This window comes from Osmia bicornis, chromosome 16 (genome assembly GCF_907164935.1).
Source record: "Osmia bicornis bicornis chromosome 16, iOsmBic2.1, whole genome shotgun sequence".
NCBI lineage: Eukaryota > Metazoa > Arthropoda > Insecta > Hymenoptera > Megachilidae > Osmia > Osmia bicornis.
The window spans coordinates 5,811,042-5,826,225 of NC_060231.1; the positions used below are offsets into that span (position 1 = coordinate 5,811,042).

The following is a 15,184-nucleotide window of genomic DNA, read 5'->3' on the forward strand; positions in this document are numbered from 1 at the left end:
CACCAATTCGCGCGCGTTTCTAAAACGGCACAAGTGGCGCCATCTAGCGGCGATCTTAGGAACTAACAGAATAGAAAATTCCGTTTTTTAGCAAAATAAGGAACTTTTGGGCTTTTCCGAGGCCGCCAAATGATTCTACGACCTCGAATGCATAAGAAAAGTGCCCTCACAATCAATTTAAAGCTTTAATTAAGAAAATAAGAAAAATAGGCATTTCATGGACCACAAAATTGGCGTCCATCTAGCGGCAAAAAGGTGGAACTAACGAAATACAAAAAATTCCATTTTTTGGCAAAATAAGGAATTTTTGGGCATTTTCGAGGCTGCCAAATGATTCTATGACCTCAATTACATAGGAAAAATGCTCTCGTAATTAATTTAAAGCCATAATTAAAAAACAAGAAAAATAATCGCTACTTTACCTGCTGTTTATATGCAAAGGGCCAAACTTCCTTCTTTTTGGCTTATTTGAATTTGTAAACCAAGTAAAAGCTTTTCTAACATCAAATATTGGCCTAATTATATGAAATAATGTATAAAAGATGTTACATATCGAATTAACAATGATAGTTACTATTTTTCTTATTTGTTTAATTAAAGCTTTAAATTAACTGTGAAAACATTTTTCCTATGTAATCGAGGTCGTAGAATCATTTGGTGACCTCGAAAATGCTCAAAAATTCCTTATTTTGCCAAAAAACGGAATTTTTCGTCTTTTGTTAGTTCCACCTTTTTGCCGCTAGATGGACGCCAATTTTGTGGTCCATGAAATGCCTATTTTTCTTATTTTCTTAATTAAAGCTTTAAATTGATTATGAGGACATTTTTCTTATGCATTCGAGGTCGTAGAATCATTTGGCAGCCACGGAAAAGCCCAAAAGTTCCTTATTTTGCTAAAAAACGGAATTTTCTGTCCTGTTAGTTCCTAAGATCGCTAATAGATGGCGCCACCTATGTCGTTTTAAAAACACGCGCGAATTGATAAAAATTCAAATGACGAAATACAAAAGTAAAGGTACCTCAGTGCTATAAACTTATTAAATTGTTTAAAAACAATATAATACTGTTTCTAACTGCTGTACACGTTAAACAAACCTAAACAGCCCTTTACATATAAACAGCAGGTAAAGTAGCGATTATTTTTCTTATTTTTTAATTATGGCTTTAAATTAATTATGAGAGCATTTTTCCTATGTAATCGAGGTCGTAGAATCATTTGGCAGCCTCGAAAATGCCCCAAAATTCCTTATTTTGCCATAAAACGGAATTTTTCGTATTTCGTTAGTTCCACCTTTCTGCCGCTAGATGGACGCCAATTTTGTGGTCCATGAAATGCCTATTTTTCTTATTTTCTTAATTAAAGCTTTAAATTGATTGTGAGGACACTTTTCTTATGCATTCGAGGTCGTAGAATCATTTGGCGGCCTCGGAAAAGCCCAAAAGTTCCTTATTTTGCTAAAAAACGGAATTTTTTATTCTGTTAGTTCCTAAGATCTCCGTTAAATGGCGCCACCTGTATCGTTTAAAAAACACGCGCGAATAGATAAAAATTCAAATGACGAAACACAAAAATAAAGATAACTCAGTGCTTTAAACTTATTAAATTGTTTAAAAATAATATAATATTGTTTCTAATTGCTGTACACATTAAACAAACATATATTTTCATTAAAAAAATTAGTTTTAAAAGGTGCAGATGTGTAATCGAAGACCTAGTTTAATTCTAAGACGATTATTAATGTTTTTTACTTTAATTCAACACAAAAATGGTGTTTTAGTCCTTTTTACGTATATTTTAATTTTTCCTCTTTAGATATAACCAAATATTACGATATAACCATAAAATAAAACAATATAGCAATAAGATAATTACATTTAAGTCACTGATTAAAAAACAGTGCTTCAGTTGTTATTAAATGAAGAGACTGATTACTTCCAGATGTACAACATATCTCTGTTAAAGGTTATTGGGGCAAGACAGATTTCTCTGTAATATTTATTCTTACAGATGTGTCAACGCAGTCATATAATGCAATATTTACGTGCATAAGATGCTTCGTAAAACTATGTGATAATACTTCGACATTATGTAACTTGCAAACATGTAGCAAACAAAGTAAAAAATATTTTTTATTCTTCCTTATGATTTATATAATTTACAAGTATTAGAAGTAACTAAAGTGTTCTATTACCAAGTTTGCAATTGGCATTACTAAGCAGGGGTTGAACCTACAAGAGGATCCCCCACCACTCTATGCCAGGGGGTTCCCTGAGCTTCCATAGTGGCTCCACTGCTTATAACCTAGAAATTATCAAAATAAACCAATAAATGAATGCAATAATTCTCTTATTATGAATGAAAATCAAATTAAAATTGAAACACTTGATGCCTCCAATGAAACTGGCCCCCTGATCCTCTCTCTAAGTCAAAATCCTGGGACTTCGCCCTTCCATCCTTGCCCCAATTAAAAATCCTACACATAACAATTAGAATAAACAATAGAGCTTGTGAAACAATAAAAATCGTCCTCTGAATTAAATGCTTTTATTGGGCGTCATTGTCCTCATGCTTCCTGTTGCTGGCATCGCATAGCAAGTCAAATTATATGTAAAGCACCAGGGATATTTGGATCTAGATCACATCGAACTTCTCAGAATACATAATCTTAGCTGATTTTATTTGCCAATGAGTCAGACGTGCTTATGTACATGTATGTACAGGTTATGTAAGCGTTGAACACGATACGGAACAGTCGCGATTCCTAGAACAGATTTGCATCGCGTTTAATCGTTTCTGTAATGCTATGATACTACGAATCGTAACGACATTATGGTACCATTGTCCGAGCTATTTTTAGCCCGAAGAAAAACTACATACAAAGAATAAAATTTATATTCATCGATAAGATTGGTTCAGTCGAATTTTTTGGAGGATGTCAGCAGGTTTACCTTTTGACATGAATTATTTACAACTAGATGGTGCTATGTAAATTCTAAGGAAATGGAAAAATAGGGATACTGTGTAAACAGATGTTAGTATAATCATTCATGCTTGTTTTTGTTCTTATCTAAAGAGAGGGGAATCATTAAGAACACTTGTATTTTTTATATTGTTGTGTATCTGTTCTTATCACTCTCTTTGGAACAGTCTTTCGTTATTCCCTCCATTTTAAGTAATAGGCAGTGAATAGTTTATCTTGCAACTATAGAGACAATATTTAAAAGGAAACTTTGTGTACTTTGTCTGTCTAGAAGATAGGATAGGGTACAGATACATGTAGAAGGGGTGTATCTAATAGGGCAGGAAATTGTCAAAGCATAGTGTTAGGAATCAATCATGGAAGGAAATGTTTTGAAGTCCCACTTTAGCCAGATTGGCAAGAGGAAAGTTGGGAATCTCCAGGTTCAGAGCCAAAGTACCGTGTGTCGCCGACTCTCCGGAAGGATCCTTGGTATCTATAGAGAACTATGATAAAAGGAAAATTTCCACGCTTCTATCTCACCAAATCAGTGAAATAAGAATTGGGAGCCTTAACTCTCAGGAACCCCCAGGGCCAAAGCTCATAACTTAAAAGCCATGCGTCGCCGACTCTCCGGACGCGTCCTTACTATCTCTAACAAAGCACATGAAATAAAGGAAAGACAGACGTTACTCTTACCAAGGACGTTTTCCACACGAATTAGCAAATACGCGAGCTGAGTTATGATGGTAATTGCGAAGGATCGTTCCACACGTTTCGAGATGAGATCATACATCCCTGCTGCTGATGCCACATCTAGGTCGCATTTGATTAACGTAAAGGAAGTCGAATTATCGTGTTCGAACCACCAACCGTGTACAGCATCAAAACAAACCTTGAGACGTATACATTGCTAATAAAAGCAGGGCATACTGGCATACCAAGAAATAAATGGATCTTTTATTCTCCCAGTTACTTTGGTCGAAAAGGTGAATTATCTATTGGAATTTAAAAACCGAAGGAACTAGCATCGTCAACCGTCTCTGCAAACGATTTCTACGCTAACGTGATAACCTCAGAGAAAGGTTGCGATTCCGTTGCGTCTGAATTCCAATAAATTAACGTAAAATTATTCATCACAGATACTGTTAGTACCAGGCAGAATACTTGAATAACAAGGCAGAAGGATTTCCTGGTAATTTGCTAAATTGCCTTTAATTTTTGGTAAACAATTGTATTATCCATTTGTATAAACATCACGTATTTCTTTATAAATAATTTAAAAAATGGATAAGCATCATTCCACCATTCGCTTATGGTGGCCATCTTGGACGTTAGAAGTATGGTGGACCCCATAGGATCACCTGAGATAATTAAAAAACTAAAACTTTATTCAAAACCTAAATAAGTGATATTTTTTTATAAAATTATCATTGCTGGGTCTGATAAATGTTATTATATTAATTAGCTTAATTAAACTTGCTTGGAAGATGCTGCTTTTAACCTTCGAACGGCGGACCATGGAGAGAGCCCCAATTTTAATTTAATTTTCTATTTCTTTTAAAAATTATTCTTCTAATATATGAAATTCTTTGATTTGAAAATTATCCTTGATATCCTTGATATGTTTCGTAAGTTTGGGTCACGGTTGACCCAAGCTCTGCTGTTTAAGTGTTAAAACAAGAAACAAAATGATTACAGTGGTCCAGAGAGTTCTGTAACATCATGGTATCGTGTGACGTCTTCAATACGAGAGACAAATTATTCAATGTTCCAAGAAATGCCTCGATTATCGTTCGCTCGTCGACCTTTCCCGCGTTTAATTCTTCAATAGACAACAATCGAGGTTCCAAGAAACTTTTCGGTTACAGTCTTGAGTTCTCAAGACGGTCTCATATACCGGGTGTTCTAATTTTCTTGAAAAATTTGCTATCATACACTCCATAAATTTCATTTTCTAGAATGTAAGGTTAGATAATTTCCCATAATTCCAATTCCAGTTAGTTTTAAATTTAGATCATAATTTTTATATAAAATTTAACAAGTTGTGATCGAAAGTCATTAATCTAAGGTCTATACACCGTAGATTTACTTCTTCCAGGTGCCATCTTGGACTGAATATTTTCAATAATTTCCCATCATTTAATTTAAATTAATTAAAAAATTATAAAACAAATTTTACTGCACTAATATTAGTGTTTCTTTATAAAGTTCCATTTTGTTGGTTTACAAACCGTCCAACTGGTATATGCCTTCAACATAAAGGTTCTTTACTTTTTGCTTGTTTTGAGATGTATATTCAATCACGTGATGCATTTATGAATCACTCTGTATGCATGTGGCGTATAGCGAATCGGAGAAACTGTTCTGAAAGATCACGTATCTGACGTACGATCCAGCAGCCCCACTCCTTAGCTGTAGGTCAGGCCAAGGTATCAAAGTCCCTGACGAAGAAATCGCTTCAGACAGTCTGCTTCTTCCTCGCAGAAAGGTAAGACGTGTTCTTTCTTTTCGTTTCGAATTTGACGGTTTTGTGTTGGAAACATAAGGCTGACCTTGGATCTTCATTAAAATTATAAGTCGATATACTATTCCTGCCGTTAGAATTTGAAAATTGTGATGATTTATTAATAATATAATAATTTATTTTACTTTGATGGATCTTGATATTAATAGCAAAATGGCAATTTTGAACTATGGGCGGATGTTCCATAAACTGAAAATATTACTTTGTTCATTATTATTATAAAAATAGTAGTGTATTTTTGCAATAATTTTAAATTTCAAAGTAACCATGAATTTTATAACAGGAGTGCAAATTTAATTTACCATTCTTATATGTGTATAACTGACATAGTGTGTGTATTTTTAGAGCCAGTCTGTGAAAATGAAGGTGTTAATATTCACCGCGATCGCGGTATTTTTCGTCCAGTCGGTTCTAACCGTCGACGTTCACGAGCACAATAAGGTAGTGTGTTACTGGAACAGCACAGCCTTCGAACGGCAAGGTAAAATTCTTTATTAATCAATATTCAGACCTTTCACTAATATTTCCCCCCTCGTTTCAGGACCAGGAAAGTTCCAGCTCGAGGACGTCCGTTCAGCGTTGTCCCTCTGCACCCACCTGATCTATGGATTCGCTGGAATCAAAAGCGACACATTCGAAGTTGTCCCACTGAATCCGAACCTCGACACTGGAGCAGGGTACTCTTATTACAAGCTCGCCACCCAGCTGAAGAAATCCTTCCCAGAGCTGAAGGTGTACCTCAGCATCGGTGGGAACGCTGACCCTGAGGATGAGACCCACAAATACCTCGTCGTCGTAAGTGTTGCCTCTCTATTTCTAAGGCACTCTGACATTTACGCTCCGCTAGAGGAGCCGTAGATCCTGGCCCAGTAGATCTACGGTCTTAGAAAAATGGTACATTGTTCGATGTATGAAATTACTTTCAGACAGAGACATCGGAAGCCAGGTCTAAGTTCATCAACTCGGTGAACCGATTGTTCAACGACTACGACTTTGACGGAATCGACTTAGCCTGGCAGTTTCCCCCAGTCAAGGTAAAGAAGCAGCGCGGCACCTTCGGCTCCCTGTGGCACGGCATCAAAAAGACCTTCGGCTATGGCAAGTTCAAGGACGACAAGGAAGACGAGCATCGCGATGGTTTTACGATCTTGGTCCGCGACCTGAAGGCTCAGCTCAGACCCAGGATGAAGGCCCTGACCATCGCTGTCCTTCCCCACATCAACAACAGTGGTCAGTACTGACACACCTCTTCTGAAATATTTGTACTTGCATTTATCTCGTTGCCCTACCGATATCGGTGTTTGCCTCGAAATTAAGAACGTGCCTGTAGAGACAGCCGGCTCGAAAATCACCGTCACGTTCTGTAAATATTGAACGTTGCGGATCTACAACGCGTCTTCTTGCCAGCCACATGAACTGCAAACAATGTGACAGGATACACAAGTCTATAAAAATTTCTGTGTCAAGATATATATAACAAGTATTACGGAGATAGGATCTTGGGATTGATGGGTCCTTATAGGGGAACACAGTAGGATTGTATTTTATTATTTGGAAATTGGAATAAGGTTCTTATTCATTTTTTACAGTGTACTTCGATGCAAGACTGCTGGCACCCAACATCGATGCTGTTCATTTGTTCACCTTCGACCAGAAGACACCTGAACGTAATCCTCAGGAGGCTGACTACCCAGCACCCATTTACGAGAGCTATGGCCGTGGGACTGAAGACAACGTCGATGTACCAACCAGGTGAGAAGAAAAAATTACGTTATTTACCACTAGGGAGAATTACTAACCTCCAAACAAATTGGAAATTAATATTCGTCTCAAATGCAATATAGAAAAAAAGAATCCTCGACTTCCAGGCTTACCACCCCTAGAAATTCCCTAGATCCTCTAACTTAGGAGGGCGAAATCAAAAATATCCGTAAAGTATAAATTCTTCTTCAAGGTATTGGCTGGAGCATGGCACCCCAGGCTCCAAAATAGTGGTGGGAATCCCAACTTACGCTCGGACATGGAAACTCACTGCTGACAGTCAGATATCAGGGGTACCACCCCTGGTGGCCGAGGGTCCAGGAGCCGAAGGACCCCACACCAACATACCAGGCGTTCTCTCATACGCTGAGGTGTGTTCCAGACTTACAGAAAGTGCTGTGGGTCGTCTGAGACGCGTAGGAGATCCTTCGAAAAAATATGGCAGCTATGCGTACCAACCTTACGACGAGACCACCGGTAACGACGGAATTTGGGTCGGTTACGAGGATCCTGACACAGCTGGCAACAAGGCTGCTTACGTTAAAGCGAAGGGTCTTGGTGGTGTGGCCATTTGTGACCTCTCTTTGGACGATTTTCGTGGTGTCTGCACTGGCGACAAATTCCCCATTGTCAGGGGTGCCAAATACAAGTTGTAAAAAGTCACTAGACACTGGAGTGACCTATTTTGGTTAGAATTTGAATCTAACGTTATGTCAAGTTGATTGAGAAGCTTCTAAGTTCCTTTTGGTAGATTTTTGTATTATGGTGAAAAATGAAGCATTCAATAAGTCGAGGTTACCATTCTTCTTGTTTGTTAATTTTAAAGTTATCTTAGCAGTGTAAATTGGCATGGATCATCACCTTCTGTGTACTTGTACCGATTTTTTTATATTTTTAAGATAGATCATGCGTTACGTTTTAACGATCGACGAAGATGTATTAGAAGTGTTGTATCAAGAATAAATGTATGTACTTTTTGAAATTCTTCTTTTTCTCTAACATTCCCTGAACAAAAGTTGGATGCACTGTCTCGAAGGTTTTCATTGGTTGATTATGGGACACCATAGGGAGTTAGTCATTGGAATTCCCCGTATATGTATAGATATATATATATATATATATATTTCGTGCAGTCTATGAATTCAGATAAACACATTTGCTCGGGTGTGTACGAAAGGTTACCTTGTAAACGGACTAAATTCGTTAGACATATCAAACATTAGGTGTTATGGCACACGAGACACAGCTAAAACCATAGCCACTGGTATACCATCGAGCGTAACGAAACGGTTCCTGAAATCTCTTGTACATTCTGTTCTCGATTCTTATTGTTTCGTTCGAACTCACGATGTTTCGATTTTACGTTGATTTATGTTAACTTAACTTCCTCTTTCCGGATTGTCATTTGACCGAATCGAACTGGTCCATGTCACTGATCTCGATGTCCCAATTAAAAACATGTAACTTAGTAATTTTATACTTAATTAACCAGTTCAATACCGGGCCTTCATTTTTTTTAACAGTATAAGTTGGAGATTAGAAAATTTGAGATTGATGGATCATAGATACAGGAAACGTCCATTGGTCAATTTTAAATTTAAATTTGATTTTAAATATTTGTATCCTTTTGTACCTTCATAATATCGATCTTTCATTCTGGCAGTAGACGAGCAATTTTATTAATTGAAAATTTTTCAGGCATGTGATTCGGTGAAACAGCAGACCGGAAGTGGTTACAACGCAACACGAACACATCCTTGCCGCATTAGTCGTAATACTTAGAAAATACTGGGCATGGTAGTTGGAAATAGCTTACACACTAGTGGTACAATTAATAATTCGATATACAGTTTTTGTTTTTTTAACAGGATTAGGGCACTCGTTACATCATGGCATATAATATTAATGAAATATAATATATGCAGCGTTACAACGTACAATAACACAATAGTTATTCCTGATACTTAATCCTAATCTACCATGATTCTCGTGAATTGTTGACAGGAACTCGTTCGTAAAACTTGGAAACTTATTTTCAATTCTATTTTTTATTAAATAATTAATCGAACTATTTTTTCTATTTACAAAGAAATAACTTTAAGAAAAGCTTCTCGTTGTAAGGTTTATTCGGCGAAGGGTGTTAGGTGCTTGTCTATCCATGGCGTGGTCTGCGGTTCAAATCCCGCGAAGGGTAAAAAATATTTTCCCCGATTTTTTTAAGGAAAAATCATTGTTTCGGGAAATTTGGAAATAAAAAATGTAAGAAAATCAAAAAATTTCAAATTTTCATCAATTGTGATGAAGAAAAACCAAAATCCTGGGGAAAATCAGTAGGAGATTTCCAGAAAACAACAGAGAAAAACTAGAAAATAGGAAAATAGTGTTGTTAAAGTAAAATGAATAACCAAAAACAGAAATTTTCCGATCTTTCCCTGGCTTGAATGGGTTGTACAATAACAATTCGGTTTTGTGATGAAGATGAAAATGGTTTTCCCGAGTTTCTCGAACGAGTTCGACGCGATTGAGGACGATCCAAGGATTTTCAACAGGAACAGGACACACTCGATGAGATTAATGTTGACAAAAGCATTATCAGTGCGCAATAATAGATTAGCCTAGACTGCTTCTTGTCGGACAGTGAAAAAATAAGTAGGTGGAGCTCTCTGACGTGACTTCCTTCCATCTCTATTCGTGAATACTGTGTGGAACGTTTTCTCTCAAATGCTTTTTTCTTTGGTGCTTGAAAAATTAGATTGTGGAAATGCAACACTTGTGTGTCATAGAAAAAATGATAAAAGAAGCAGCAGTGAGAAAATCTGTCGCTTTCTCTATCTTTAAGGAAGAAATATGTTTGCGAATTATTATTTTCAATTAATTTGACGAAGAAACAAATAAATTTGCGAATCCTTTCTTCCTCCTTTCTTTTTGTACATAACTTATTCTTTCTCTTTTTAAGACACTGGAATGAAGATCTTCAACATTTATATATTTTTCAGGATGCAGATGTACAGCATTTTTGAAGGCATGCAATAAGTTTGAACGACAAAATTTGGAACTTGTGTATTCTTATGAAATATGTAATTAATTCATGTTGAGAACAAATCAACTGATTTTTACAGAAATGTGATTCAATTGATTTTTTAATTGTATTTTCATTGTCTTGGGTGGTTTTATTTAAAAGAAATCATATTACATACCTTCAAAGATGTCCAGTACTCGTAAATGCATACCAGGTAAATGCAAATCTCACGATTGGTCAACATTCAGATAAAATATCGCGTTATTTAATAGAATCATTCTGGAAAACTTGAATTGTTGTAAGAAACAACAAACGAGATTGTAGGAAAAGTATGTTTCGTTCGACTTAATTTTATCAATGGTCTATTGAATCCTTCGGTATTCAATAAATATATTTGTTATCACTTACAACAATTTCATTTCCAACAGTCGATAACATTTATTCGTACAATTTCCTCTAATTCTTTAACATATTTTTATCATTTTCATTCCTATTTCATTTTCCAACGAAACAGTAATCAACAATTTTCAGCAACGCTGTAAACAAACCTTCTTGGCTTAAACAAAAGATAGATAAAATTTGATGGTGTTTATGCGATCGGAGAATAAATGAAGTACACACGAGTTTCATAAGTTGAACTTCCGGGGACGGAATGCAATATGCAATTGTAGCCTTTAAATCCTCCAGTTACGATTTTTAATTCGACCTTTCATACTTCAAAACATACTGAATGAAAATAAATTTTTCAAGAACGCTGTTTTTCATTTTGATAATTATGAAAAAGGAGTTGTAATGTACCCTGCAAAATGGGGGGATGGTAATTCGTAATATTTCATGATCAGCTAACGAAAGAGTACCTCTATCGGTTCTATGTTTTTTGTCTCATCGGTTCTGAATGATATCCGAATAAATAATTAATAGTAAAATCTGTAAATATTTAACAAATATAAAGCAACAAATAAGTTAGCAAAACAACGACAACAAATAAATGCACAAATAAATAACTGTATTAATTTATCCAAGCAATTATTTTCTAAACTATTCATTTTTCCAAAAATTAATACGGTTCAGGAGATATTTGCTGGATAGATTAAAACATCATCTTTCAATATTTTCGGATATCATTGGATGACGATGCTGATTCTTGATCTCGATTATTCCCTTAAAATGCATCTATTTTAAAAACCATATAAACATCGATCTCTCGACAGCGAGAGGACGATTTTATCAAACCCAACAAGCGATTGAAAAGTACTAACACTCGAGTCACACTGAACGAAAAACTTTCTTATGGGAAACGCGCGTTTGTGCGGCTTCCAAATGGAAATCCTTCGAAATCGAGGATCAAGCTCGACTTCAAAGCGGTGCTCGAAGGGTGGGTTTCAGGATTTATTGGTAGAAATCGCGCGTAGTATCGTTCTCATCGTTTTGGTCGATAAAAATAAAAGATTTCGAATGATTTGGATGTTTCTTTTGTTGTTCGTTTAAGAATTTCCAATTTTGGAAATTCCGATCATTCAATCCTCTCGTATTTATAGAAAAATCATTCAGATCTTAACCATTTGTTAAGGGAACCTTAATGCAACTTCATGTTGAAACCATTACTGTCCAAATGACTGCCTCCATAGACTCCATTGATCCTCCATATCCCGCCATATTTGATACCATTAGGTTAGGTTAAGTTAACCTATAAATTCATATCCAAATCGATGCTGCCCAATTAACACTCTGCCCAGACACTATTGTACCATCGTTCCTGATAAAATTCGACTAACGGGGATTCATTTCCTCGTTTGACCTTCGGAGACCCAACTTCCAAGTAGGGCCCACTCGAAAGGCTGTTGGTTCCTTCGTTAAGGCTCTCCAGAATCTAGCTGGTCAACAGCAAAAGCTATCCAAATGCTTAGAATAATATTTAAAGCGATTCAAAGCTTTCATTCTCTCACTTCAGCATCTCAGGCCAGCTGCTTAACCCACCTCCAACGAGCACCAGTCTCTCCAGCTGGTCTATACGAGTCTCTACATAACGGAACACCGTGTGACGTTGTACCTATTATCTTGGTCCACATTGTTCACGCTAAGGACGCGCAACAGCCTCTCCGTGTCTTTGCACGCGTGCTTGTTGGACTGTTGCTGCTTCATCAGCATCATCGACGTCTTCTTCTTCCTCTTCCTTTTGGTCTGCGGCAGAGTAAGCTCGAGCATCTGCTCCAGCCTCAGCCGGATAGGCCAGCCAGTCTCCTCGTGCTCGTCCTCCTCGTACGTGGACTCGCTGGTGGTTTTCTGCAGGTTCTGGAAGGCGTAGTTGGCGGACATCAATTTCCTAGGCTGCGAGAACGAGTCGTAAACGCGTACCGGACGAGCCAGCGAGGACCTCTTCTTCGCCGGGGTCAAAGGCAGCGGTTGGTTCTTCAAGGACCTAGTTAAGTTGGTGCTTTGAAGGTTCTTCAGGGGTCTGTTTTCGTCCAGACGAGCCAAGGCCTTGGTGTTCTCCTTCGTCAACGTTGAACTGATGGATTTGGTCATTTGGTAATTGTTCATGCCACTCTTTGGTATCAAATTGTGGTTCTTAGAGCTTTTCACCAGTTTCATGTTGTTGTTGGTACTGGTAGCGTTGTTGTTGTTGTTGTTGTTAGCGATGGGGACCACATTGGTCACGTGGCGACACTGTTCCGCGCATTGCAAACAGTCGTAGTACTTCTCGACCGCGCTCCGACGCGTTGAAGCGGCGAATCGTTCGCGGAAATTCCCACGATTCTGACGCTCGCCTAACTGGCGAGGCTGCTGTCACACCTCCTGTAAATACTTCAGCGGGCACAGGGTCTCCTTGTACAGAACCTCGCCCTCTTTGCCGGTGTGGTCCGCGGATCGGACGTCTGCAGCACAACGGACCATCGCGACCCCATCTACCTCTTCGCCCACCTGGATCACAATCTGACAGAAACAAGTCACTTGCATGAAAATCTTTAGTGGAATAAGTGAAATCTAAGAATAGGGACGTCAGCAGGCTGATGGTGACTTAATGGATGAGGTAGACTGTGGAGATAATGATCCTGGACTTATTTCTGGTATGGCAATCCTTATTTTTTAGGCATCAATATGGCTCACCTGGTCACGCAACAGGGTGATCTGATCAGTTAGCTGCAGATTGCGGGTAACCTGAAGGGTCTTCTGTCCCGACTCCACTCGCATGACGTATGCGCTCGGGAAGTAACCCACTCGGCCACCCAAACACTTCCCTTTCCACCAGTCCTTCTCGGATTTATCGAGCACCGTCACCTTGTAACCGGCTCTGTAAGGCAATCAGGGCATCAGTAGCAGCCAAAGGATGCTTTTAACTTCGAAAGGTTATTCGATGATTACTTCAAGTCCAGTTCGTCCCGATGACGCGCCTCGAAGTTGTACAGTACCACATAGAGATTGTTAGGTGGTAGAACCCGTTTCCCAGGGGGGTTCATGTGGTTCTGATTGTTGGTATGAGGCGAGGGGCAGGGAGAGGTGCTTGTCGACGAATAAGACTTCTCGTTCTCGTCTGGCAACTCCATGCTCGACATCCTGATGGCTCCTCTTACGTGCTTGTGGACAGCATGTCCCTGTCCTGGGCTGCATGGTGCTGCAATAAAATAGCTCGAGTCAGAAACAGACCGATCTGCCTAGAATCTCCCTAGGCCCTCACTAGGCATCCCTGACTTCTCTCCACATCAAAGACAATTGGTGGGAGGCTCCTCCTCTTATACTGACTCTTAAATTACCAATAGCCTACGTTACTTACACAATCTGTTGATGCTTCCACTATCAGAGTGTCTGGGTGGCGTAGACTCCTTTTGGCCGGTGGTATAGTAATCCCTAGGACGATGTCGGACATGCGCAGTGCCTTCTGGTGAATCCAGGCTGAGACTCTTCATCCTTAGGTTCAGTCTCTCTCGTCTACGTTGCGGACTATGCGGCGCTTCATGTTCCATAATTTGTGATCAGAATAAGTTAGCCTTTGCAATTAGCTACCTCGACGTTCACGCCATTTTTTCAAGCATTTCGTCAGTTTTCACGCTGGCAAACGTGGATATAGAGGTTAGGTTGCGTGGGGTAACAGAACGACAGTCACAAATCTTGTTAGGAGGGTGTTGTTTTCTTGTCTATTCTGACCATCCTACCTGATATATATATATTTTTGTTCGATTATACACTGTGTGTGCGTTTGTAAAAGCCTTTTTTTTTATTCGAGTTACAAAGTTAGAGTAGAGAAGATAGAGTACAAGAGAGATTTCTACCAAGCATTTTTATGAGAGATGTTTGTTCCTTTGTTGTCTAATTGAACATTGCAAAAGTCGGATGCAAACAACAATTTCAAATTAATCTTTAGTCAAACGTTGCTAAATAAATAAAAATATACGAACATCCAAAAGAAGCAACACCGTAGGAAGTACTTTGAGTTTGAAAATTTTAATTGCCATAAAAATTGATGGAAATTTTGTTTGTTTAAAATGAAAACGTCATGGTTTTTAATTAAGCTTTCCAAGGGAAGTGAACAAAAACAACATTCATATGGAAAATATTTCGCAATAAAATTGATTTGCGTGCCATACATATTGCAATATACACACGTATACAATTTTATTAACTTTTCTTTTTCGTTTTACTATCTTTTGACGGAAACGACAGTATTCTGGTTTTATTCGTTTCCGTTTGCGACATATCGTTTGGCGTAAACGTCGAGGCTGGAAGGAACACGTACAACGAGACAGGGACACCATAGATATAACACCATGAATGCACACAGAGAGTGGTACTTCTCCCATCGAGAAATTCGACTGGTGTGTATACAAAATGTTGTTCAAAGAGAAAAAGAGAATTCACAGGAGTACTTGAACACAAAAAAAAGGAAAAAAAACATGGGACACGACTCGCGTACAAAGAAGT

General features: G+C 38.1%; 3 protein-coding genes across 6 annotated transcripts in view; 1 reads left to right on the forward strand and 2 right to left on the reverse strand.

The window, feature by feature from the left end:
* Positions 1–5,343: 5,343 nt before the first annotated feature.
* Positions 5,344–8,230, forward strand: LOC114876692 (chitinase-like protein Idgf4). Of its 2 annotated transcripts, none has more exons than XM_029188455.2 (6): positions 5,344–5,451; positions 5,833–5,968; positions 6,029–6,282; positions 6,414–6,717; positions 7,077–7,239; positions 7,424–8,230. In XM_029188455.2, exons 2-6 carry the CDS (start codon positions 5,848–5,850, stop codon positions 7,902–7,904), a joined length of 1,323 nt encoding a protein of 440 aa, XP_029044288.1. In that variant the 5' UTR covers positions 5,344–5,451; positions 5,833–5,847; the 3' UTR covers positions 7,905–8,230. The 2 variants fall into 2 exon arrangements, with proteins under 2 accessions (XP_029044288.1, XP_029044289.1); XM_029188456.2 differs by having other exon boundaries at positions 5,345–5,451; positions 7,442–8,230.
* A 115-nt stretch (positions 8,231–8,345) lies between these two features.
* Positions 8,346–13,054, reverse strand: LOC114876635 (myb-like protein O; the record flags this gene model as incomplete). The annotated part of the gene is made up of 1 exon (XM_029188360.2): positions 8,346–13,054. A coding segment is annotated over one exon (768 nt), but the record flags the coding sequence as incomplete, so codon positions are not given.
* LOC114876691 overlaps positions 12,959–15,184 on the reverse strand; it is a 45,969-nt gene continuing 43,743 nt past the window's right edge. For all 3 annotated transcript variants that reach the window (XM_046289329.1, XM_029188453.2, XM_046289330.1), the window contains 4 exons: positions 14,040–14,216; positions 13,631–13,880; positions 13,376–13,559; positions 12,959–13,201 (listed from right to left, as the gene is read on the reverse strand). In XM_046289329.1, the coding sequence (XP_046145285.1) occupies positions 13,055–13,201; positions 13,376–13,559; positions 13,631–13,880; positions 14,040–14,216 (758 nt within the window). In that variant the 3' untranslated portion in view covers positions 12,959–13,054. The remainder of the gene's footprint in view (positions 13,202–13,375; positions 13,560–13,630; positions 13,881–14,039; positions 14,217–15,184) is intronic.